The sequence below is a fragment of the Vitis riparia genome, chromosome 1 (assembly GCF_004353265.1).
Source record: "Vitis riparia cultivar Riparia Gloire de Montpellier isolate 1030 chromosome 1, EGFV_Vit.rip_1.0, whole genome shotgun sequence".
Lineage (NCBI taxonomy): Eukaryota > Viridiplantae > Streptophyta > Magnoliopsida > Vitales > Vitaceae > Vitis > Vitis riparia.
In genome coordinates, this window is record NC_048431.1 from 7524542 (window position 1) to 7551802 (window position 27261).

A 27261-nucleotide genomic window follows, 5' to 3' on the forward strand; every position below is an offset into this window, starting at 1 on the left:
AAAAATACACAAAAGAAAGAAGCTTGATGGAGACATGAGGAAAAATTGATAATGGCAGACGGGAAGGGGGCAGTTCATAATTGGAAAAGAACAAACAAGAGACTGGAAGTTGAAGGGAAACGAGTGGACTGAGGGGATGTCTGGGCTAGGGTTGGCCTGATGTCAGGCCTTTGAGTGGTCAGGAAGGTAGTCCGGAAAAGGAGTGGGGCAGGCCTAGCGTCAAATTGCCAGCCCAGTTTCTCACCCCTTCAGTCTTTCCAGGCCTCGTTAGAATTGTGAAAAGACAAGGTAGCGGTAATAGAGAATACATTAGAAAAACTTATGAAATTCATGCTTTAAAGGCAAATACTCTTGTATCGAATAGAATTACAGGGAGACTAAAGAAAAGTTTGATGAATTGATGGGGAAAAGAAGATAAAAGTAGGCCCCGCAGTTGGATTCTGTGTATTTGGAAGGGGCCGTGTATGGATATAGTTTTTATGCATTTAATTTGTATGGAAATTGAAATGAGTGGGGGGTGTGGATGAAGAGGCCTTGAAGAAACAGATCCACCACTCATTTGAATCCAGCCAACGCAAAATTGAGAAAAGTTTGCACACTCCATTGTTCCCCCTCCACCTACTTTTCTCTCCTCTTTCATGGCACAGAATCCACCGGAATAATCCCATATTCCTCTCCTCCTCTCCCTCACATTCTCTCCCTCTCTTTCCACTCCTTTCTTCTTCTTCCTTAAGATATGACTCCTTCCTATTGCCTCTCTTCCTCCAGACACGCCACCACTGCCGAGGCTTTTCTCCTTCACAACTCTCATCTCCACCTTCCCAAACATCGCTCCACACTCCCCAAGAAAGACTCTCTCTTTCTCAAGCCTTTAAACCCACCTCCCAAGTCATCTCTCTTCCTTCTCAGACTCAAGACCTCTAAACTCTCTCACCCTTTTGCCTCCTTATCTTCCTTCGCCGAAGCCGAAGGCGAAGAGGGACATCATGCCAAAGAAGAGATTGCCAAGACCGAAGGTGAATTGCCCGGCATGGCTCAGGCCTTCAACATATCATCCAACACTGCTTCTGCCATTTCCATATGCATAGCATTTGCGGCTCTGTCTCTTCCACTTTTCATGAGATCTTTGGGCCTGGGACTGACTTTGAAGACTAAATTGCTTTCCTACGCCACGCTGTTGTTCGGGTTTTACATGGCCTGGAATATTGGAGCCAATGATGTGGCCAATGCCATGGGGACGTCGGTGGGTTCGGGAGCATTGACCCTCCGGCAGGCAGTGTTAACGGCGGCGGTGCTGGAGTTTTCAGGGGCATTGCTGATGGGGACCCATGTAACCAGCACAATGCAGAAGGGCATACTTGTTGCTAATGTGTTTCAAGGCAAGGACACTTTGCTCTTTGCTGGCTTGCTTTCCTCTCTGGCTGCCGCTGGTACTTGGTTGCAGGTGCATTTCTCAGTTCATTCGTTTCTTGATTTCTCTCATTTTCCTTTGGAATTTGTTATGTTTTCAAGTTTTTGCATTTTGTCTTTTGCTAATTTTGGAAACTTGTTTAATTAGTACTGCATCTTGTTTAAGAAAATGTAGAATTCATATCTGCATATACTGATCTAGCCCACAAATTCCAATATCCCCAAGTGAAGCCTTTCTTTGGAAATGACCTAATCACTGTTTTTGTCATTGTGCAAGACCCAGTTTGTGTAACTTCATACGTTTTTTCTTGTCCTCAGAGTTTATGATGTCTTTGGATGGACTAATGATTGTCCATTATAATTTTCTGTTCCGCCAAGATTACTCAGTCAATGATCTTGTGAATGCCACAACTCCCAGTAATCTTGCATTGAGAGACTATTGAACAAAAACTAAAAGCAGATCATAAGAAATGATCTCGTCAGACGAATGCAAGACCTTGAGTTTTGGCATTCCCCCCTTCATACTTCCTAGCGAACTAGGAGTCTGAAATTTTCATGGGCTTCTTTCATAACAATTGACAGTTTTGGACCTCATGCATATTAACTAGGAATGATTTTTCCAAGATCCACAAGTCTTGAGCGATCCTAGAGTTTTCCTTCATTGCTAAGGAATGAGAGAAGAAAATTTGCATGTGCATTTCTTAAAGCAGCATACTCACAAATTCACTCGCACTCCCATGAATACAGAACATCGATAAATGGAATGCGACCCAAGGTATTAGTTATAGCTTATATCAACAGATATCTATACCCCATGTTAAATTGTTTTCCTGAAATAAGTCAACCATTTTCTGGTGGTTGGTTAAAATTTTGAATTGCATTAACTTAAGGAACATCTAAATACCTTTCCTGAAACGTCTATTGATAGTTAGATTTGCTGAGAGACTTGTAGTGCCATCAGAGTAATTCTTCATATAGTTATTTTTGGAAAGAGAGTGGATTAGCAATATTTTCTATTAAGAAAAGGTCTCTTGACGGTTAAATTCACAGCAAAACTAGTGCCATGAGAGCGATTTCTTGAGATCAATGAACTCTTTCATACACTTGCTTCCAATTTTTCTTCTAATTTTATTGCACTTACATTGGATTAGTTTGTTCCCCTATCCATAACGTATTTGGAAGCTACATTCTCATGTTTTACTATTCATTAATGCTTGATGTGTTATTCAGGTTGCATCATTCTATGGTTGGCCTGTCTCGACTACACACTGTATTGTAGGATCCATGGTTGGATTTGGCCTAGTGTATGGAGGACATGGTGCTGTCTTCTGGAGTTCGCTGGCAAGGGTGACTTCATCATGGGTGATCTCACCTTTGATGGGGGCGATGGTGTCTTTTTTAGTCTACAAATGCATCCGTAGGGTATGTTCTTGCTCATTTGGATTTGAATGAACGAGCTTTCAGACTTACATCCTGTGTGTTTAATTTGGTTTTGATGTGAATTGCAAGACCTCACATGCTTATGGCTTGTGGAAAGTAGTTTACAGCATTCTCCTTGGAAGTTGAGAAGAATGCCTAAGAGCCCCCTTTGGAAAGAGGCTTCAGTTGTGTCAACGAGCCATAAGTATGGTGCATATGCCACTTCTCAGCATTGTCTAGCATATTCCAAACTCCCGAAATTCACGAAATGCTGGAATATGACCCTTATTCTTACCACCTTTACTCTTTCTAGTTTGTATACAGTGCTCCAAATCCAGGACAAGCTGCAGCAGCTGCTGCACCACTTGCTGTCTTTTTGGGTGTGACTGGAATCTCTTTTGCAGCGTTTCCGCTTGGCGACAGCCTTCCTTCAGCTCTGCCCAAGGCTTTAGCCTGTGGGGTTGCTGGTGCTTTCCTAGTCTACAGAATTATCCACAAACAGCTTGGTCACCTCCTTGTGAAGTCGAGTTCATCACAGCCGGAGGCGAAGGAGGATACCATCCACAATAAAAATATTGGGTTTCTCTCAGATATTGCTGGACCAAAAGGTACCCAACTGGAAATAGTTTATGGGGTGTTTGGCTACATGCAGATCCTGTCAGCCTGCTTCATGTCATTTGCCCATGGGGGAAATGATGTCTCTAATGCAATAGGCCCCTTAGCTGCTGCACTATCTATTCTTCAAGGTGGCACCAGTGGCTCTGAGATTGTGATTCCATTAGATGTCCTTGCATGGGGAGGATTTGGGATTGTTGCTGGGCTTATGATGTGGGGTTATAGAGTGATATCAACAATTGGGAAGAAGATCACAGAACTAACACCAACACGAGGATTTGCAGCTGAGTTTGCTGCGGCTTCCGTTGTTCTATTTGCATCAAAGCTGGGACTTCCCATCTCGGCAACCCATACTCTGGTGGGTGCAGTCATGGGGGTGGGGTTTGCAAGGGGACTTAACAGTGTCAGAGCAGAAACCGTGAGGGAGATTGTGGTTTCTTGGGCTGTGACAATTCCAGTTGGTGCCCTATTGTCTGTTTTCTACACATGGATCTTGACTAAGCTCTTGGCATTTATACCATGAGCACAATGAACAGCTTGATGTATGGGATTATTTAGAAACCCCCCATATTCTTCCAACATTATTTGTAGAATGCTCATGTTTCCTTGCTCCAACGTGATCACCATATTTTTCGGGAATAATTTGTTGAATGTTTATGTTTCCTTGCTCCAATATGATCTCCTGTAAGTTGAAATCATTGTATTCGGGAAATAAAATTAGTTTTCCTACTTCGATTCAAAGTTTGAAACAAAAAAAGGGCATGTTCTTCCTCTAATATTCTGTATAGTATGCCATAGAGATATTTACCACTGGTTCACCCAAGTGAGAAGGTTTTCGTCTATGTTTTGCCCGCACAATCGAATACGCAAAGATAAAACAAGACATAACCTGGTCGAGACAGCCCTGCCAAGTAGAAATGTAGAGTATAACTTGAATATAGAAAGTAAGACACTCACGTCTAGTAGATAATGGAGGCATCTGATAGTTTAAAAAAATAAAAAAATAAAAAATCAAGCACTAAAAAAGAAAGAAAGAAAAGGTTTAAACAGCTCCTATGATCGTTGGGAAGGTTCCTTCAAAATCCAAAAAATGAGGTCCTAAGCAGAATGTAGCATAAAATAGTACACATCAATATTTATGAACGTGTCCATCTTGCGGATTACTACTATACGACAAACATACAAACACTAGCAGTTCAACTGCTTTGCAGGATTTACATACCCGAGCATATAGTAGCAAGAAACATCTGGTGAAAAAGAGACCTATGGAGACAGTTCCTGTATAGAAGTCAGGCTGGGCTCCCACCCCAATCCCCTGTGCATTTTTTCCTTTAGAATAGGTGATAAAGAAGGCATTTTCACTCCAGATCTTCTCAGCAAACAATTAGACCACCTTTCCTTGGAGGTATAGAAGTCTTTTGCAGAACAAAAAGACTCACTCAAATTATCACCGTCTATGTCAACAATAATATTCCCATATGACACATCTTTGCTTCCTTCAGAAGGCTGTTTTTTGTTTACCTTCTCCGGGTGTCTACGCATCAGTTTCTGTGCAGTAGTACATGGGATTAGATAATACTTCTGACCAGGCAACAGCTTCTCTTCTGGCCATAAAAGTGACTTGTGGGGGTTCTTAAAGACTTCTGGCCGAGCAACACACAGCCCTGGATACTTTTCCATCAATTGAGACGCAAGAACTGCATTTTGATAGACCTCTTCTCTACCACCAGCATGAACTATTCTTATAGTGAAATCATTTGATTGTAAGCTCAAGTTCAATGACGTGGAAGTTCCTCCCACGTTCTTTCTTCTGGATTCTCTGTCGGGGTACCGCACAAACCCTAACAAAGGAATGCATCTCTTCAGCATAGCCAGCACTCAAGATTCGTTCAATCCAAATTTAAGCATTATAGCCTATTGCAGGGGAGTGGAGAAATATCTTGACTTTGAGGGATTTTAATATTACTAAGCATTGCTCTATCCCCTTGTTTGTCATTGCCGGCTCTCTCTAATTTAATATTTTCCAGAGAAAGTAGTGATGAAACCAAAGGTTAATAGGAGAGAATGGTTTATCACTTTCTTATTTTATTCTCCTCCACATGAAAACCAAAGTTACCCATGAAAATAATAATAATAATAAGCACCAACCAGGTTTCAGAAATAACTTGTCGATTTCGTTTTCTGCCAGCTCTGCAGACACATCCTTGAGCTAATGTCATAACCCCATAATCCTGACAACACCTGACGCTGCAATTTCTTCCTCCTCCCACTGATCCAATTGTTATGGAGAATGAAGCAATCCTTCTTCAAACAGACAGATTTCCATTTCTTTTTCTCCCACAGGTTTTGATATGCGCCATTAGGGAAGAGGTTTCTATCCAAGAAATGAACAGTCAGATTTGTTTCAGGTTCCAAGCACCTGTTATCACCCAAGCGATAGGATCCCCCCTCCCCACATAATGAGTCATAGAAGCTTGGCTGCTCGGATAGATTAGAGCTTGCAGCATGCTTCACTACCTTCTCCATTCCAGCAATTGTTGTATCATCAGAACGAGCAAAGTAGAAGCCAGAGTTCAAGCGTCGAGGTAAGTTAATGGGTCCTGCAGATCCAAGTACAGACAAATTCAGGTTAAGAACTATTTTATCAAGGAATAGCCACATAGAGAAGTCGTGGAATATGCTACCCATCGTTGTAAGATAATTGAGACATAATAGTTTTCTTATTACACCAAAAATAAAAAGAATTTAAATAAAGGGTGTATTAGACCAAAATTCAATCAGATAGAACTATTCCAGCCATGCAGCGATTTCCCCTGGGCCTCTCCTGTATGTTGCTATGTCCTTACTCGTATGACAGTGGAAAATGAGGGAAAGGAGACAAAATGCTTGAAAACCATATAATTAATAAATATTTACCAATAAAAATGCTTTTATATCAAGGAAAATGCTTGATATTTTCAATCAGAGGAGCCTATGTAAAATAAAAAATGAAACAGAGTGGAGCATCAAATAACACCTGTTTCTTTGTATTCATCAGATTGTGCTACCAGAATAGCAGGACCAAAGGAGTAAAGCAATGGCAATGGATTTTTAAACCAATAGACATCAACATCACTCATAAGTACATTGTAACCCAGCTTCAGTATCTGCAAAACCAATCTGGACTTGGATTTGGTCACCCTCTGAAAGCATTTTGTTCCAAAGTGACAGTCATCAAAGCTGATGTCACTTGGAGCTAAAGGATCCTCGAAAACGGGCAGGCCCTATAAAATATATGCATAAATTCAGAATTAAGATATCAAAGCAAGTAACCTATTATACATTGAAGCAAACCTATAATGAACTGAAAAAGAGGGTAAAAATCAGAAGCAAGAGACAGCAACAAAGCAGATTTACCTGCAATATGGAGAACTGATAGACATCATGATCAAGAGCACACACCACAAAATTTGTAATCAGGAGGCTGCGTAATCTGCAAACCCAACTCATTAGCATGTCCTTGTAACTATATCCAGCAACTGCAAGGACAATTGTCTTATTCTTGTCAGCAATTACTGAAAGGAGAGATTCCAAGGAAAATGGAAGGTACAATGGTGAAGAGAAATCCAACTGATGCTTCATAGAGCAATCCATATTTCTCTCTAGAGAGGTAATAGCATGAATACATTCCATAGTTTTCTTCTCTCTTCTGGGATGCAAAATCCTTCTCTTCCATAACCTCAGTGAACTCTGGTGTTCAAAAGAATAAGAAATGCTTTCTGCTGTGTTGACAAAAAGATTTTGGCCATCACATTTGAAATGTTTTACCAAGTTAGAATAATTAACTCCAAGAAAATATAGTGATCCATAAAGTGCTCCAAGATGGGAATTCCCCACATTCTCCCAACTTCTATTTTTGATATTTGAAAAATTATAACCTTCAACTAACCGATCAGACCACTGGTCCAGATCTTTCAGATAAAAACCTGTGATGGTCCAGCTGGCATCAAATATGAACCTAAGTTCAGATGACAAGGCCTCATTAATGACCCAATGGTTGTGGAGTCCCTTTCCATACAAGAAAGGAGGGAGGACTCCAGTATGTAATGGCAGCCCTCTGTTGTTCCATGCCATAAGCATCCTCCCTTCATGACAATTCCACTGCCAACTCTGAGCAAGAAATTCCTGCATCTGAGGGAAGATAGCACAATTTCAATGAATCCCATATATTCCATTCACTTCGAATCCGTATTAAATTCCTTCATACCTTCTGGGTTCTAATCCGTTTACCATCCTTCCTTAACCAATGCTTCCCAGCTTCATCCAATCGAAATGGGAAGTAGAAAACACTTCGTAAATGAGCAAAAAGGAGCCAATCATAGTCAAGTTTGTGAGCATAACTCAGAGTGGAAATGAAGTCTGGCAGAAGAATGGTCTCAAAATCGGTCAGAACAGAAATGTCTGATGTGGATGCCCATGATCTTGCAACCATGGAATGAAAGAATGGGGTACCCAGGAACCTAACCAGAGATAGGCATAAGTCAGGAAACTTGTAGATTATGCGAATTAACAATTAGCAAGAATATTTTGACGTATTTATAAACGCACATGATGAAACCAAAAATTTTGCTCTCACATGTCCTCATGCTTCTTTAGATCAATTTTGGACATCCTAACCATATGGCACCTTTATTATTTCATTCCAAAGTATACTCTTATTCCACATCTCCACTTATTCCACTGTCTCCCCTCACTTCATCCTCGTTTAAGTAAATCTGTATTTATTTTATTGTTCTTGAGTATCTTTAATATTTCATTCTCTATTTCCATGTATCAATATTTGCATCTCCAAATAGGACTACTCCATATATGGAAAAAAGGAAAAAACAGGAAAAGAAAAACTGGCCAATTCATTACTGAAACAATTAAGCTTCCCACTGTTAAATGTGTTAAATCACCTAAATTATCCTTAGTTAACAATTGAATTGATTAGAGACTATAGAAAATCAATCAGCACAAAGCTGACTCCAAATATATGTTGAAAAACCATATGCAGAGTCTCTTAGAAACTTAGCAGATATAAAAAGACCACAAGTGAACCAACTGCAGAAACAATCTACTAAATATGAAAAGAAGGTTTCCTAAACCGGATGCACCTACTCCTAAGGATCTTTATACTGGTTAGCACGCACACTCTTCTTTCACGCCCATGACATAGCACCTCATGCTCCTTAGTGGATCACCTCAACACCATGCTGAGGCTAGTGGTTCAATGAATCATGCTTTTCTACTAAAAAGACTTCTAAGACAGGTTCTGGAATACTCTTGAGAGTTAGGAGTGCTAAGGTAAAACAATGGCTATGAAATCACAATACATATTTCATAGTCTAAAATGTTAGGTTTTTATACCAAAATCCTAATTGGATATTTGGATAAGGTTTTATAGTTAGTTTACCAAAAGAGTCTGAAAAAAATTTTAAAATTCAAGTTCAAAAAGCAATTTCAAGGAGTTAGTGTTCAAACCATCCATAGGTAGGGGGGCATTTGAACCATGCATGAACATTTGAACATCCATAGAGCATTTGAATGCCCCTAACAAGATGTTTCAACATCCAATCCTATTTTTCAATTTTTTTTTCACTCATTTTTAGTTTTTTCTCCGAATTTCCATTTCATTCACTTTCAGTAACCAATAACCTAATGTTTTAAAAGGCCAAAGGCAATCGCAAGGTGTTTTGCTCACACAAAGCGAGGCATAAGTCTCAAGGCGAATAAGCCTTAAACAAACAAACAATCGCCTTAACTTAAACAAACAAATAAATAAATAAATAAATAATCTTAAAAAAATCATATATATTTATTGATAAGTTAACAGTATGAATATATTGATAACTTAGCAGTAAGAATATATTGATAACTTCAAATGAACCATACACCAAGTAACACAGGATGTATACAATGCGTAACAAAAGGCATAGCCTGTAAGAGGGCAAACATGATAAACTATTCGCTCCCTCAGCCAAATCCTACCCAATCTACAAAATAAATTGAAGGCATTGATGCTTTAGCTATGTATATCCTAACTCATAATGACATACTTCTAATGAAGGAGCACTTCAACAATTGAACCAATTGCCAAGCTAGTGTAATACCTCAACAAGCAATACTATTGCCAGGAACAATGGTGAAGCCACTTGAGGCCTAGGTGAAAATTTTTAAAAAAGGGCATAGTGGGGGATTTGAACCACTACTTGAACAAACTTGCATTTACCATTAAGCTAAACCAGGTAGTTTTGCTTGTTTTTGCACCCCTGTAAATTAATTTCCTGGCTGCACCACTACCTAGAGGACATGTCTAACCCTGATGAGGCTAAAGATGCATCCCTTCTTTTTCCCCAAGCTTTGGTTCTGAAATGCTGCTCCAACTCTATAAGGACTCCTCTGTCCCTTTGCTGACCTCAAATGCCATCTCATTTGAATATGAAAGCACAGAAAACTCCTCTCTCAGTATCTTTTAAATTAGTTTTTATTTCTAGATTCACCATTGAAATGATTGTTTAACAAGGTTCAAGCCCTGATTTATCAAATAAGTACACTCAAGTGATACCAGAGCTCCAAGCAAAGAGACCTTGTTACAAGCCTTGTATCTATTACACAGCCATATATAATAGTTCCAATAAACCAGTTGATTACAATCGCAAGTTGCTTGGGCTAGTTAGCTACATAAATACAACACCATGAGATTATTTTCTTAAAAATTTTACCAGAAATTCAGGCCTGGCAGATCAAGAATTTTTAAGTGCAGCCAAAAACTGTTGGTAAATAGAGTTCTTTTCCATTTTGGCACAATTTGATGAAAAAAATATTAAATTGATGGATAGAAAATATTCATTCCCAATGTAGCTTACATTTTCCCAGCATAGAAAAATCACATTTTCAAAATGTCATTTCATGGTTTAGTCTGCATCCACTGTGGACAGGAGAAGTCAACTTGGTATGGACAATTTCCAGTGAAACTGCATTAAAATAACATGGCTTTAGTTTTTAGTCAAGCTGCATTAAATAATGCAGCTTTAATTCAAAATGATATTGCAATATTTTCATGCCTTTCCAATCCAAAGAAAGAAGAAAGACCGGAGAAAATGTAGGTTATGTTTGCTTATTGGAAAATAGAAAGGAAAAATAGAAGAAAAGAAAAGTGAAAAAAGTTCTATATATATATATGAAGTATATAAAATATTTTTATTTACTACACTCTTTTATATAAAGATTAAATATATCTAATTTCCTTCCATATTTTCCACATTCAAATCAAAGATGAGAAAAATATTTTCATATTACTTCAACATGTTTCTTTTCTTTTTCATGAGGGTTGTATCCAATCACATCTTACAACCCGATGTGGACTCAACTGAGCTACATTATGAACAAATATATATTTTGTTTATCATTTTGATAATTATTTTACAAAATTGCTCCAAAATGGCAAACAACTCCGATCAATGCTTGGCAAGAAATCAAAGATTAAATTTAAACGCTTACGTGAAATCGATATTAGGCTCCACCGAAACCCGCGAACCGAAGGCACGTGCAAAAACAACGACAGAAGGGTCTCGACTGAATAGAACAACAGTGATGTATGGAGATAAAGCAAGCCATGATCGAACTGCCAGAACCTGCCTTGGCCCAGGAGGAGCATTAAGAGGATCGGGGGCGGAGAAAATAGTAATTTTGGGAGATGTCAAATTGGTAAAACCTTGGTGCAATTGTTTGGGCATCTTGATATGGTCCTCTAGGGAAGGTAAACTCTGCATGGCATAGAGGGAAAGAGCGATCAACAGAAACCCGGATACCCAAATTGACCACAACGCCACCTGAAAGGCCTTTCCATAAAAAATAAAAATAAAAACCAAAAAACGATTATGAAAAACAAACGCAAGACCAGAGAAGAGAAAAAGGGTTTGTGTGTTAATAGTCTTAATGGGAGAGATTGTACCTTTTTGTGATCGAAACTAGCGAGAATAAAACAGGTAGCCTTCATCCTTGTCGATGCCGCTGCCCTTACTTCTCAGTATCTGTATTTCTGAGATTGGATTTGAGAAGACGATATACCCGATTTTCTTTATTTTTAATTTCTTTTATGCGTGAGAGAGACGGTGCTGAGTGTGCAGACTGCTGAGTGCAACTTTAACGGAAAGAAAGAAAAAATTGCACGATAAACAACCGCACCATCACCATTACCGACACACGTGAGTTTTGGCCTCAGCCCGGCCTTGGAATCTTAATTCTACTACATCCTTTGCATTTCAATAAAACCATATTCCCGTCATCTTTACTCTCCTCCACGTTGAATTTGTGATTCATGCTTTGAAGAAAGAGATTACAACACCCAATAACATTAATATACTAATTTAGCACGTGGTAATAATGTTTGAGAGACGTAATGGTTGGGTTTTACAATCTTCTGAGATAAGGTGATCAGCACCGTTTGATTTGGAGCTTTTGCACATCCTTTATTTAACGTAAAAAAAAGTCAATGCCTCATGACGGTGCATCCCTCACTCCTCTAGAATGAATTTACTTCAATGGGTCTCCCCGTGGTGACTGGAAGTACCGGCATATCTGCCATCTCAGAGAACATCAAATTGGAACGAAAAGCAAATTTCGCTGACAATGTAGTTTCTAAATAGAGCTTACACCCGCTCAATTTCTACATTATCCATACAATTCCCTCAAAACACTCAAATTACACCCAAGTGTTCAAGCATAGTCACAAACTATGACCTGGCGGATATAGTCCGTTTGTGTGCCAAGGTTTGAAAGCAAATGAAGTTCTTAATTTCATAAGAATTTGAGGCAAAGTACATACAGGAATCCAGTCCCCCATCGATTCAATGTCCTGAACACGACATTGAATAAAGACCAGGTGATAGATCAAAAGAGAAGGCCAGTAGAAAACTGGAAGACCATCTGGACGCAAGAATGGGGCACTGCATGTCATGAAATTTCCCTCATGGATGTTTTCTATATCTGCCCGTCTTTCCTTGGCCATTGCATATGATACACCATATAACAAAGGGAACTTTCTGCTGCCTCGAAAAACAACAAACCCAACGGCAAAATACAAACTCCAACCAACTTGAACATTAACCTCCGAAACCCTCCCCTACCCCCAGTAACTAAACCACCCAAAACAGAATCTAAGTACGAAAATGAAATTGCCAAAATGACCAACGACTAAAAAAAAAAAATTTGCTAAAAAAAAAAAAAAAAAAAAAACAAATAGAACTGCTGAGCAACCAGCAACCAAAGTCCATCACTCTCCGCACACCCTTCTGAGCTGCAAATACATTTATATAGGTTTTAGGTCCCAACTGGAAAGCACAAATAATTTTGAAAAACAAAATCCAAAAATAAGGGAGCAGAGGGACCAAAACTCAAGAATTGCCAACCCACCCTTAATACTTCATTCAACCTCCATGAGATGTACCAGAAATGCTTTTACCCTTCAATTAAGTGATACAGGTCCAAGTAACTCCATTATTCAATTGCTATGGCTAAAGCACGAAATTCATGTCAAATGCCCATTGACAGGACACATCAGATCTTCAAAATGCTTTGGACAAGAAATTGTAATGCTTTGTGTCGTCCCAAGAGATCCTCTGTCATCTTTGCCGACGGACTGGAGATTTGGACCTTGACCTCCTTCCCCTACAATGAAATTGAAATAGAGTTCATAAACTAGCAACATTCAGAACTGAAGATCCAAAATCTGATGCTTTCACCTGAATCTGCTTAATGTTTTATGGTGATTGGTGGGTATGTCTCAAAAACATTAACACAATCTTAATCTTACAGACTGCAGGGCAACATACCTGGTGGTCTCAAAAGAAGAGTAGGGAGAATGCCTGCGCTGAGAATGCTTGCTATGTGGAGACCTCGAAACTTGTCTAGAAATGAAAACATCCATCATACTGATTTGGTGAGTTGACTATACATAATTCAAGAGAGAAATGCTCAACCTTGAACAGTGTCTGACTCGATAAGTACTGGGCTGTGGGCATAAATTATTCTGCTTCTAACGAGATAAAAAGGATCCATATAATTAAACACCATGTATCAACCAAAACCAAAGAGAAAAGCACCAAAATCTTAAAAAACACCAAGATTCATCCACTAAAGAATTTTCTGGCCTTTCTTCAACAGATAACATAATGATAGCTGTTCATTCTTCCATCTTTACTATTGACTTGGTGTAATATTCACAGCAAGAGAGTCTTTACCATTTTAAGTACTAATCAGAATCATAAATAGGAAATTCATGCTTACCTAATCTTAAAAATCCTAGATGCTTTTTTTGGTGAGATGCAGAAGACCTTTCAATAAACTTAGAGGTTTGGTCCAACAGTAACTTGACTGGGTAGAACCACCTATTTTGTGAATGGTTCTAGCAATCCATGAAAATTAAGAATATCTTTGGCAATAGAAAATGGTCATATGTAAAGATACTTCATTATCCACAGTTTTTCAAAGAAATGCATATAAGTGAATACGTTGCAGTAATGCTTGGATGACTCCGAAAAAGATGAATCATCAAATCTCATTTCAAAAAGAGGATCAATTCTAGCATAACGCAGAAATTAGGCACATCAACATGAAAAAAAATTATAGTCCATGTGAACCATCATTGATTTCAAGTGAAATTATCAAAGGCGTCTTTGGGTATTCTGAAAAAGAAGAATGTAGTATATCACCTTTCAAGAGGAGAATCAACTGTGGCATTACACAAAAATAAGATACATCAACATGAAACAAAATTACAGTCCATGTGGGCCACCATTAGTAGAAAGCAAAAATTATCCAAGTTATCATTGGGTACCCAAACAATACTTGGATTCACCTATAGTACCATTCTATCATATCAAGAATACAGGCATCATTCTACTACCAGTGCCCTAAAAAGTAATGGCACACTAAGTGCAAAGGCATTAGTTTCAAATCCATTGATTGAAAACTAAACTCAAATCTACTAAAAAAATCCTCCCTTTTTTCATGGATAACTGCAAAGAAAATGAAATAAGAGGTACTAAAACCTATGGCATTACAGTGCTATATGCAAGCATTCATGCTATATGTATGATAAAAATAAAGCCTCAAGATCACAGAGCACAGAATTAGATTTTATTCTGTTAATTTATGGATCATTTTTTAAACATGTCCAAGTATCTGGAGAATGATGCCATTAGAGAGATTATCAATCACTCATCCAACAAGTCCAACATTATGCAGTCCAAACATGAATTTTGAGCAGGTAATAAATCAAAATACAGCAATGAGATGATGATATTGACATCTTATGTGAACATTCTCTTTGTGGTTAATAGTTTTGGTTTAGGTAAAATTTAGTATCAAATTTGAAACCTCAAAATTAAGTTATGATTATCGCATTAGCTATTTATGGTGAGCTTCATCTCTTTACTCTTCCCATGAATACTAGGACCACAGAAAATATAAAACCCCTCGTCACACCTTATGGACATGAATTTTGAATCTTTTTTATCCTATGATAGGACATCTAAAGAGAATATTGCTTAAGAAAGCTGAATGATTCTTTTCTCTAACTCCATGTAGCCGTCATTCAAGGCTCTGTTGAGTTAACAATGCCCACTAAAGAGGGTAGTGAGAGTTTCTATTTGGAAGTAGATAAAATTCAATAATATTCATATTTAGATCATGAACAGTAGCACACAGATTTTTTTTTTTTTTTTTCTGATAAGTAAATAAGCAAGATATATTAAACGCACTTGCCAAAAGGCACAACAAAGTACACACGGAGTATACAAATAAAAAAAAGTGTCATACACTTCATGTTTTCTATTTTTAAAATAAAAAATTTCCATAGAAAGTAGAACATCTTATACAAAAAGTGTAGATTTACCTTATGTCTTTGTAAATCACTTTCATAAATTTTAAAGTTTTAAGAATAAAAAATTTTTGATACCTCAATTTTTTTTAAATAGTTTTTAAAACCACCATTTTTCAATGTAAGTCTCTAAGAGTTTTTGTATCTTACATAAAAGTTACAACTATTTTCTAATTTTAACAACAAAAAATAGGATGTGTATCTAAATGGACACTTAGTTAATAGTTTTTGTCAAGAAGATGGAGGAAATGAATGAGTTTTACAACCATACACATTTCAAATGCTTGAGAGAGAGAGAGAGAGAGAGATGAGTTTGAAGTGCTCGTGTTATAGGATTCAAAAATTCCCATCCTTTCCCTGAAAAATAATGGAGAATGAATGGCCAATGCCCATGCAGAATGATATAAGAAAGGTGAGAGTTTCCGCTGCCTTAGTTGGTGAGATTGTTTATACTTCAGCTCAAATATATATATATATATATAGAGAGAGAGAGAGAGAGAGAGAGAGAGAGGAGGGAGCGAGGGACGGAGGCACTGGGATTTGGGATTTATCTCGCACCAGGACAAAGAACTTGAGAATTGGTTAAAAGAATATCAGGAAGAAGCCAACAAACCATCTCCATAGAAACCAGATTTACTAGAATGGGATTTGAGATCTATTTAAATTTCAGAACAGTTTGGCAATCTTGCAAATATGCAATTAGCTAATAAAAAATTTATAGGTGCTTACAAAAATACTTGGACTCAGTGTGCCAAAAGTTCTCTTATGGAATGGAAAAGCTATTTTAATTTGACTCCTAAACATATCTTAAAGAAAGAACAAAGGCTTTATCATAATTTATCATTTAAAAAATAATAATAAAAGTAAGGGGTATAGAAAAAAAATGATAAAAATACAGGGGAAAAAAAAGCAAAGAGTAGATAAAAATTAATTAAAAGACCATATTAGATATCCATAAATTCCAAGTGTCAAACTAATTTTTGGTAGATTATATTTCTTCACATCGACCATCAACCAATCCAAGTTTGGAAATTATATTACTGATGTGCAGTTTCAAGGACTTCAAATTTCAAAGCCACAAAGGCATTCATATTCAACTGCTAATTCATCTCTATTTCTTGTGTTGTATATGAGGTGCATATTCTAAGGTAAAATGTATATTAAAGTCATGAGGTAAACATCTAAAGAAAGCCTCAGACCTTAGAGCTCTAGGTTGTTGCTTGGGGATTTTTCTTGAGCCTTGGCTCAACATAAGCCTTCAAAGTTTTTTAAATATTTTGCTTTTGCATTGTGTATAATCAAAATATTCAACAAGTATGATTATAAAGAAAGAAGCCATAAAATTCAGAAGTTCTCAAAAGTGAACATGACATGTTGAGTAAACCAATATAAGAAGAAGAAGAAGAATAACATGTCTGATAGATAAGCAATGCCATCTATGCATATGAGAAGCAGTTTTGTAAATATAGAATGCTTTTGGAAAAAAGAAATCCTAGACCACATTGGTTGTTTCCATCCAGAGATCAGTGCGCACCAGGCACATGCTGGATTCTGGAATAAACGGCCATTGTTGTCTGGGACACATATTGCTTCATCTGTCATGCTCTCATTCCAAGGATCAATCTCCAAAAGAGCATCATAGCTGTAGAATGAATGTCCTCTCCAATATTTTCAGCATGGCAATGCAGCAAAACACATAGGGAAACTGTTCTTCTCTTATTCCCACATATATGAATTTAGGCTTGGCAATCTATCATAGGACTGCCTAAATTTTGTGCTTCAGTAGCCTCAGATGCATGATACTTTTCATCAAGGAAAAAAAGAGCAATGTGTAACGGTAGACGAGCATCACACACATTTCCTCTCTTGTAGAATAAATAAACTTAGCAGCAGCAAGCAAGTAGCAAAATACCACAAGTACAATTTCACAGTAACATAAATTCTAGAAGACATGCTTATGAGGAAGAATTATACTAAAGAATCTCATTCAGATAAACACCCACTGACGGAAAAAGATTATGTGTTGTAAGGTCTATCAACCTTAAGCAACAAAATCTGCATCTCAATGGCTTCCTCAAAACTTTCCACAAACCGAGGCCTTGAAGCACAAATCTTTTAGGACATATAAAAGGAAAAAATAATAATAATAGAACAATGCAAGGGTTTTGACTTCGTTCTCATCCGTCCTTTAAGTGTTCCAGATGTTGCCACACAGCATGTTTAATTTCATACAAGAACTACTACTTATTTATGGAATATGGAGAACAAGATTTTTAATAAATCCAAAGTAGGTACAACCATTCGAATATGTTGACAGCAGAATCCTACACATGTTTCAAACTCTAAACTCCTGATTCTATTATCAGTTTATCACGCTTGCATAATGGGGTCTCCTAGATCAAGACCCAATTGCAGAGCAAAAAACAAGAACATGACTTTTCTTCTTATTTATACATTAGCTAGCCAAGTCACTCAGTTAAGAAAACACTTGAGAACTTCAATGCTGGAAATTTGACTAGAATTTTTAAATCACTAAAAGGGCAATGCAGAAAAGAAAGATGCAAAAAACAGAAACAAGATGCAAAAAGATCAATGCAATCTCATCTAACCAACATATGCCCTAATTCACTGCATGGTCTCAAATCATTGTCCCGCAACTATCCATTGAGGCCAAAAAACGAATTAAAAAAAAAAAAAAAGAACCAGTTGTCATTTAAATAATTTAAAAATAACCAAGCCCACTGAGTGTAAGTAGGATTTAAAATGAGTCCATGATGTTTCTTAATTCTCACAATTAAGTGAGCCCATTTAGTTCAAATGAACTTTAATAAATGATCTCCTTGCTATTTTATTGGTTTATATCATGATATCTCCACTTTAGATTATCAACCAGTTCTTTCCAATGCTCTGTAAAACACACGATATGCAATCAATTATAACAGGATCGAGGATGTCCAAACACCAAGAATTTCAGACCTCAAACATGTTGAGATGAGTAGAGCACAAAAGGAAACAGTAAGAGAAGTAATGAAGCACTGGTAAACAAGTACCTTATTCTAGACCTGGTTGGTGATGGTGATAAGTTACGTTTTCTTGAGTGCAGCTTCCTGCATTACCCAACTGAATATGAGGGTCAAGGACAAGAGTGAAATCAGAAAAGAGAATAAGATTGAAGTTCTGAATTAGTAAACCTCTTAGAATCCTCTGATGCCTCATCACTTGAAGCATTGGTATGACTAACCACTGAATTGTCCTTGCTACTTCTACCCCTACTGCTAATTGAAGAGGAACGTCTTCTCTTATGCATGCCTGATTCACTTGCAAGTTTATGTCTTGACCTATCTTCCTTCTCATCATTTGATCGTTCTCTTTTTTGGATACTCTCTGCTTTCACATTAGCTCTTTTGAACTTTTCTGTTTCTTTTCTATCCTCCTTCACATCAAGATGGGCAGACCTTTTCCTGGAATCAGATTCCTTTGCCTTTTCCCCGGACTTACTACCTTGTCGTTTTGTTCTATCTTTTGAGCCATTCTGATCATCTGTCTTTTCCTTTCTTAAATTTCTTTCATCATGTCTCCGATGGTTTTCATCCCTCTTCACATCTGCTCTAAGCTTAACACTCTCCTCTTCCTTAACAAAATTTTTCTCAGAAGAACTCCTTTTAGTTTCATGTCTATTATTTTTATCTGATTCAATTTTGGTTTCCTTACCTTGAGAACCATCTGTTATTATCGCATTAGCAGTCTGGCTACGCAATTCAGGTTTCATGGCCTTTTCTCCTACACATTCATTTGACCCAGAAACATAACTGCCTTTTCCAGCGTCAACGTTAACCTCATCTTCCCTACCTCCGGAGACTGCCCCAGTTCTAAGGCCAATACTACTATTCTGTGACTCTGTACCTGCCCCAACATCACTTAGCCCACCAGCCACAGTACTGCCATTATTTTTGGCCCCGATTAAACTTGTTCTGTTAGGACCAGCCTCTATGTTTATTTGACCTTTACCATGGTCTTCAATTTCTACTTGTGAACTGTCATTCTCAACTGCATCAGGTACATTGTCTGAAAATTTTTTCATGCTTGACTGTGGATAAACACTATTTTCCCGAGAATCGAGTGCACTGAAGTTCTGGACTTCATCATCTTCATCATCATCATCAGAAGCATAGCTTCCAAGACCTAATACATCCCCAGGAGAGCTGGAACTGGATTTTCCACTACCAGCTTCGGTCTCAGTTTCCTTGTCTTTAACTGGAATTAGAACCTTAGCAGAAGCCTTAGGAGTTAGAACTGACGGAGAAATCTGTGATACCTTATGATTTGAAGTGACAGTCCTGTTGTCAACTGCAGGAATAAAAAGTAACATGACTGTATATGTAAGTTTAGAGAACACAGAAAGTAATTACAATTATTTCAGTAGTTTCCCACAAAAATTAATAATATATGAGGAATCAGAGGACATACCTTCTACTGTCATATCATCTTCACTAAGAACTTTTGTTGCAATTTCATCAAACAGCTCATCAGTAACCTGTTAAAAACATAAAAAGTAAAATATATATATATATTTCACAAAAAGAAATTATATGATACAGCCATAAGAATTTAAGCAGCTCCAACCTTTAAAAGAACTTCAGTTACTATTCGTTTTATTTCCTGGTTAATAGCTGCAGTTCTAGCAGCTTCCACATAATCCTACATAGAGCAAATGAATAGCAACTTAGTTCCATGAAGTGCACCCAGATAATTACATAACCAAACAGTTAAATTAACAAACCCATTGACTGGAGCACCAAAGAAAAGACATTTCAGCAGAGGGAAGAAAACTACATAAATGGATGAAATCAAAATGAATAATCATCAAGCAGAAGAAAGTAACCTCATCATCATCCTCTTCTTCAGTTGACCTAGAAGAATCAATACTTTTGCTATCTGCCTGATCACCTTTCCCAAAAGATTTATCAACACCTTCCTCCTCAATGAATTGAGTTTCCTCTCTAGGATGCTCCTGAGAAGAACTTGTAATGACAGCTTTCTTCTTAATTATTTCTTCTCTTAGCCAATTAGGCACTGAAGCCTGAAAAAATTCCACAATATAGAATTCAGCAACAATCATGCAACTGTCAAGCATCAATCCTGGGGAATAAAAGAATAATTACCTTTTTAGGGCGTTCAAGACCACTAGAAAGATTGTATGCATCACCCGGAAAGGCTGTCGTGGGATGAAGTGCAGTTCCTGCACCTAGGCCAAAGGGTGCACTGGCAGATGGAACTGTCTGCTGGAAGCTTGGTCCTGGCATCCTTCCAAATATGGGTGCAGCATGTCCAGGAATGGAAGGCATGGTTATTGAAGGATCATGCTGTAAAAAGGAAACAACTGTTACCAGATTCATGTAAAGGCTGTAGAATTTAAGGAAAATGAATCAATTCAAAACCATAAAACCTGTGGCCCTGTTGAGAGTACTGGAGGAAAAACCACCCCGGAACCGACAGGAGGAGTCCAAGTATGCATAGATTGCACAGCTGCAACAGGGTCCATGCCTCTCCCTGGTCCCACTGAATCAGAATGAGCATAGCTGGATTGCATATTCGGATCATGGTCACGATTGAATCTAGGTGCAAAATCTAAAGGTTGATCACTAAGATCGACTATGGGATCCGCTGTCTGATTGCTGTATGCAAAGGGCTGTTCTGACAAAACCGATCTACCAACAGCAGGCAGTGATGATTGAACATGAAGTTGTCCATCTTGAGCTGAGGATATAGGCACAGGTAATACCTTCTGCAGCTGCTCATTTTTACCTACAACCTCTTCTTTCCCTGCAATTTGAGTAAATAGTCAAACAGCAATGGCAATGAAAAGCAAATAAAAATTCTACTACTAATAAGTACTACAGGAGTAGAAAATTATAAATGTTGTATAGTTTCAAAACATCAGGCTGCTATCACAGTTTAGAAATGTGTAAATCTTGAAAAAAGAAATTGTGAACCATCTGATAAACAAATTATGTAATCTCTGCAACAGTAAAGGAAGAGAGCAACGACATGATGCATAAAATGACAGCAACTAAAAATGTATTTCTGTAAACAGGAATGCAAAAATTCCTTTTTTGATAAGTAAAAAGGTAATATTATAATAAACAAGGATGTTATACATCAAGGTATATAAGGCATATACAGAGAGTGATGGGGGAAAGTCTATTCAAGGAGAAAAGGGAAAACATAAATAAACTTTAAGTAGGATTAATATTAATTAGAATTGAATTAAGATTAGGATTTGTTGGAGTCAAATTAGTATTAGCTAGTTAAGTTATAATATAATTAGAATTTGAGTCATGATAGGTTATTAAAGTCCTAATAGACTTTGAATATTATAATAAGAATTAGAGTCATAATAGATTATTAAAATCTTACTTATCAAAAAAAAAAATAGATTATTAGAATCTTGGTATACTTTGGATTTCTTAGAGAAGGCTATAAATAAGCTAATTAATGTAAATAAAAGGGACGAATTAATTGATGTTAATAATATTATATATATATATATATATATATATATATATATATATATTTTCTCATTGCAATTGTTGCAACCTTCAATGGTGAGACTCCATTGATTTTCTTCTAGATAAGACTCGTAGAAGGCCTTAGTGAGACTCTGAGGTTTTCATCTTTTCTTCGTTGTTTCTTTTTTCTTTCTATGTTTTTTATTTTATTTTTCTCTACCATAAACTTTATTTTTTGTTCCTCTCCTTATGCTCTAAAATCAAAACTCTAGCTCACCTACTTTTGAGTGTAGGCAACCATCCTAGGGACCCAAAGGCACAACCCTAAAGGGATAGGACAACCAAAAAACAACCGCTCCCTCCCTCACCAAGAATCCACCCAATCTACTACTTTTGAGTGTAGGCAACCATCCTAGGGACCCCAAGGCACAACCCTAAAGGGGTGGGACAACCAAAAAACAACCACTCCCTCCCTCACCAAGAATCCACCCAATCTGCAAAATCAATAAAAGACAGTGAGCCTACTTCTATGTAATAATGTAAAAAATTATTGTATATTCCAACACTTAAAATTCCCTACTGTCCATAAATTTGTCTTTATGTCAACATGCATTACTAAGTGTGTAAGTAACCTTTTACTTGTGGGATAAAACAATGATGAACTGTTGCTATATTAAGTGATTCTTGAAAGGTTACAACAGGGGCAATAGAGAAATCAGAGAAATCAAAATATTCCTGGTCATAGTCATCATATGTCTCCCGGTACCAAACGCATGTGGATGCAAGTAACTGTAATGTAAGGAAAATTGGAAGCTATGTGGATGAGAGAGCATCCTTAAGAACACAAGCAATCATATACAACCCTCAGCCTGAGTCTGGTCAGTTTACACCACTAGCCTGACGTCAAACCCTGGAATAGATAAATATGGCAGAAACATAGCAATTTATAGTTGTATTAATATGACATGAACTGACTGTTATAGATTGGGCTCTAATCTGTCCAGTAGCCTCCATGTGAGGATAGCAATGATAACTTCAAATTCTATTGGAACTCCATAAGGTACAAAATCATATCTATTGATCTTTATATGTTCACTACAGTGCAATTTTTGCACCCTACAAACCATATACTACTAATTTTATTTTATTTTATTTTTTGACAGATGACTTTGTTTGTTTGGTCACAAACAATAGAACCTGGGACCTCCCTATCCCACCGTCAACCTCTCCCAACCCAAACCCTAGGAACCACAAACTTGTCATATTTGCATTTTATTGACAACATTCTGGTTCTAACTATATATACTTGTCTCTAGTGACAATGCCCAAAGCAATATTGAAAATTTTCATGTTTTGCTACAAATTTTCACACAACAATTTCGATATTGATATTTCCATTTCCAAAACCTCAATGGTGATATCAACTTGACAGCCAATAATGATATTTACTTCCTTGGTATCCCAAATCCACATGTTTTTCTGTCAAAAGGAAAAAAAATATATATTTTCTTGTTATATTCCTTAATTGATCTAATAAAAAAATATTATGTAGATATATCAACCTAAAAAATTATCCAAACATTTGAAAGACTGCATTTTTTTGTATGTAACATTTTTTAAACAATCCTAGGACTTGAACTGGAACATCCCACATATCCACCCCAACCCTTGCCACATAAGCCAGGCCTAAAGGGACTTGAAAGACCATACTTCATAATTATTAAATGGCAACCATTAAAAATATGCTGCAAAAGGACTTAAAATTCTTCAAGCGATAAGAGTTTTCATCAACCCTGAGAACTGAGGAAACACCACTCTTATTGCAAGATAACATGAAAAACAATTTCAAACCCTATCACCAGCCAATAAAAATTTGTTTGCTTCTTGGAAGAGGAAAAAATAATTAAATAAATAACTAAAAACTCAACCACATTCACTATATCTATAGATTGCACAAGTCGGAAACTCATAAAACATCATGAACTTTTTTGTTAGTGATCATTCAATACAGATCCTATTTCAGATAAGCTGACTAGTTTTAAAGAGCTATGAGTAAAATTGACAAATTCAGAAATAGAATTAATAAGTGAAAACAAATTCCACAGAAGCAGTTCTTCATCACAAGCTTCTCATGCTAATTCAAAATGCCAAGTGAATTATTACCTGTAACAGAAGAATAACTATAAGGTACCTCCTGCTGATGAATAGATGGACTTGCAGATAAATTTTCTTGATGAGGAAATACAGCACTTGAATCTCCAATTGCAGTTCCATCTCCGACAGCAAAAGGTGGACGACCATCTGGAACATATGAAGATGGTCCGGAGCTGATAGATGCAGACTCCTGCACATGAACTACTGGTGGCCTGTGAAGAGGTGCACCTGGAACTGGAAATTGTTGATAACTTGATGAGGAAAATGATTGGTGTTGAATGTCTGGATAATGAGGATCAATCGCTTGTGGATACTGATCATGATAATGATTCTGTTCTTCTTGTCTACCAACTGGTGTAAACTGTGATTGGAGATGCTGATTCTCCATTGCAGCTTTGGCTGCTGCCCATGCTCTTGCCCTGGCAGCCCAATCTTCCTCATTGCTATGGGCTGCTATTACACAAATAATGAAAAATCAAGCCCATGGTCATTAGCAAAAAAGAAGCAACACTCGACTTAAAACCAAATCCTAGCAGTATTCTTTACAAAGAAATCATTTAAAAAAGAAAGAAAAGTGAAGTGGGATTTGTGAATCAACTTTAGTCAGAACAATTTCTGGACTCTCATCACCAAGAATTTGTTCATTAAATTGCAGAAGAGCAACGAGTTCAATGTCCAATCAATTGTTAATGAACTCCAAAGAGGCCACACTTAAGACAATTTCTTTTGGACATAACAATCATGTTACAAAGCATTCTAGGTTTCCAAAAGAGGCAACAAAACAGTAACTTGAAGGGGCTTGGGAATTTGTTACTAGTTTATAAATATTCCCAACAAAAATACAAATAAAAACCATAATTTTTTAAATTTATCGTAGCTTGTACATATGGAAAATCTAGCCAGTTTCTGTCCCAAGGATGACTATTTAATGAGAGCAATGCTACTTATCAAAAAAATAAACAAAAGAAAACTATCTAATGAGAGCAATGCTATACAGTGCAAATTTTCAACTTCCCATTTATAAGCATGTTACTTTTCTCTTTAATTTCAAAATAAAACATACATAGACTGAAGTACTCACAAATCAATCAAGCAATAGAAAATACAAATCAGAAATGTAATAGGAACCAAATAAAAATAACATAAGTAAAAAAATGAAATGATCTATTTGATATGAACAAGAGGAATCAACTTCCCAATATTAAGTTGCAAAAAAACTCACCAGAGTAATCCCAACCTTGGTGATGAGCCCAACTTGGATTGCCCCATTCCTACAAGTATTTACAAGAAAATACTAGTGAAGTTTGAACCAAAGTCTCACCCATCCTCCAGCACAATGGTGCTTGGGCAAATTTCATATATAATTACTGAATGAATGTGTGCAGCAGAAGAAAATAAAGAATTGATATCATCGCTATTATAATCCTGCCTTCTTTTTGAATGAATTACATAAATAGATAAATAAAATAAATAAATAGTGCACAAAAAAATTCTTTTTGGTTGGTACCAGAGGAATTTTATCAGGGAGAAACAAGTACAAAGGAAGGAATATCATTCATACTAATACAGAATAATCTAGGTTACCCCAGAAGCAAGTTGATTAAGAGGCAAAAGGAATGGTTAAGAACCCAAAAAGAACCTGCACCCTAAAGGATTCAAGCACACAACCCAAAATAACCTATAACCCAAAAGGGTTTGAGCACACAACCCGAATTGAACGTCCATCATAATGGATTTGAGCACACAGCCATCCAATCCAGCAAAACTAAAAAGGTGAAAAGATTAAGAGAAAATCGAGGGATATGTCACAACACATGCAATATCCTAACCAGACCATTACTAGGATTTAGCATCATCAATAACTGTAGAATTTAATGCCAATTGCAAAACTATGCACTCATCCTATGAAAAAGTTAACATGAATGAGAAAGGACTCATAATTCAATTGGAATGTAAACTAACATTTAAGAAAAAAAAAATAACAGAGGGGATCAGAGAAGAAGGCTATCTTATAAGATTACTCCTAACAACGTAAACTATTACATAAGCAACCAGAAGATCACCAAAAAGAAAAAAACAAAACAAAAAGGAAAAAATTCTGTTTCACTGATGATAATGAAAAACCACCACAATGTCAAAGCAAACATGAGGTAGCAAGAAAGAAGGTATTGTTCATCAAGTGACAAGGCGAAAACTGCACTCCTGTCTGTTTAGTGTTCAACAATTTATTTTTTTTTCCTTTTTGATAGGTAAAATCAAGATAGTATCGAGTAAGAAGAAGGGGCGCCCAAAAGGTGTCGCGAAGCATGCAGGAAGTATACAGAGTTCAAGAAATTTATGTGTGTAGAAGCAAGAGTTAATTTCATGTTCTTGATCTGGAAAGTTCTTCTCAAAGCATGCTGACAAATAAAAAAATGCAAAATACAGTGATGAGAGAAAAGAAAACCCTAGAGAACAGGGAAAGCAATACAAGAATTAAACCTAATTGGCAGGAAAAATGAAAAAGGCAGATGGCTAAAAATACCTGATTGTGCTGAGGATAAGATTGGGGAACCTGAGAATGAGGATGGGAAGGGTGAGGGAGAGGATGGGGGTGAGGAGGAGGGAAGTGGGGGCGAGGAGGGGGAGGGAACTGGTTGCGGACAGGGTGCGGAGGGTAAGGAGGGAGAGGTGGAGGAGGATAAGAATGGGGAGGGAGATGATCGGATTGAGGAGGAGGAGGTGGTGGTGGTGGCGGAGCCCACTGCTGTTGCTGTTGCTGCAGCTGCTGCTGGTGAGGAGGCAAGGGCGAGGGAGACGAAGACTGGGAAGGATGGTACTGGAACTGGCCGGGAAACCATGGAGCTGGCTGTCTGGGAGGGGCTTGTTGCTGTTGGTGGTGGTGATGGTGGTCGGCCATGGAGGGTGGCGGTGGTCTCATGAAGCGGTGAGGCTGGTGGTACGTATCCATCTCCTACCTTGTGAATTGTGACTGGGATTTGGGGGTTTTGATGGATCCTAATTGCACAAAAGGAAAGTAATTGTTACATAAAAGTTTTAATCAATCAAACCCACTCGCAAATGCTGATCTTCAACATGATGGGATTTTAGAAGCGACCCACTCATGCCTTTTGTTGTGGAGAGATTACACACCTTTCTCGCCTTTGCTTTGGCTATTAGATTAACAACATCCACGCGCCTCCGCCTCTAATGCTTTATGACTACTCGCCATACGCGCGCTCAGTCTCAGATGGTGCCCTAAAACTGCTGCTG

At 37.4% G+C, this 27261-nt stretch overlaps 2 protein-coding genes across 2 annotated transcripts; one reads left to right on the forward strand and one right to left on the reverse strand.

Annotated features, from left to right (window-relative positions):
- Window positions 1-522: 522 nt before the first annotated feature.
- LOC117927548 (inorganic phosphate transporter 2-1, chloroplastic) lies at window positions 523-4185 on the forward strand. Its single transcript, XM_034847472.1, has 3 exons — window positions 523-1444; window positions 2641-2832; window positions 3143-4185. Exons 1-3 carry the CDS (start codon window positions 737-739, stop codon window positions 3965-3967), a joined length of 1725 nt encoding a protein of 574 aa, XP_034703363.1. The 5' UTR covers window positions 523-736; the 3' UTR covers window positions 3968-4185.
- A 199-nt stretch (window positions 4186-4384) lies between these two features.
- On the reverse strand, window positions 4385-27104 carry LOC117915111. Its single transcript, XM_034830686.1, has 20 exons — window positions 26534-27104; window positions 25232-25280; window positions 24019-24462; window positions 20793-21169; window positions 20509-20709; window positions 20229-20426; window positions 19970-20044; window positions 19814-19880; window positions 18538-19693; window positions 18397-18453; window positions 13264-13373; window positions 13016-13134; window positions 12293-12589; window positions 12038-12133; window positions 10966-11306; window positions 7691-7943; window positions 6841-7614; window positions 6461-6707; window positions 5610-6044; window positions 4385-5321 (listed from the first exon to the last, which is right to left on the reverse strand). The coding sequence occupies exons 1-20, from the start codon at window positions 26957-26959 to the stop codon at window positions 4708-4710; spliced, it is 6336 nt and encodes a 2111-aa protein (XP_034686577.1). The 5' UTR covers window positions 26960-27104; the 3' UTR covers window positions 4385-4707.
- Between the last annotated feature and the right edge of the window lie 157 nt (window positions 27105-27261).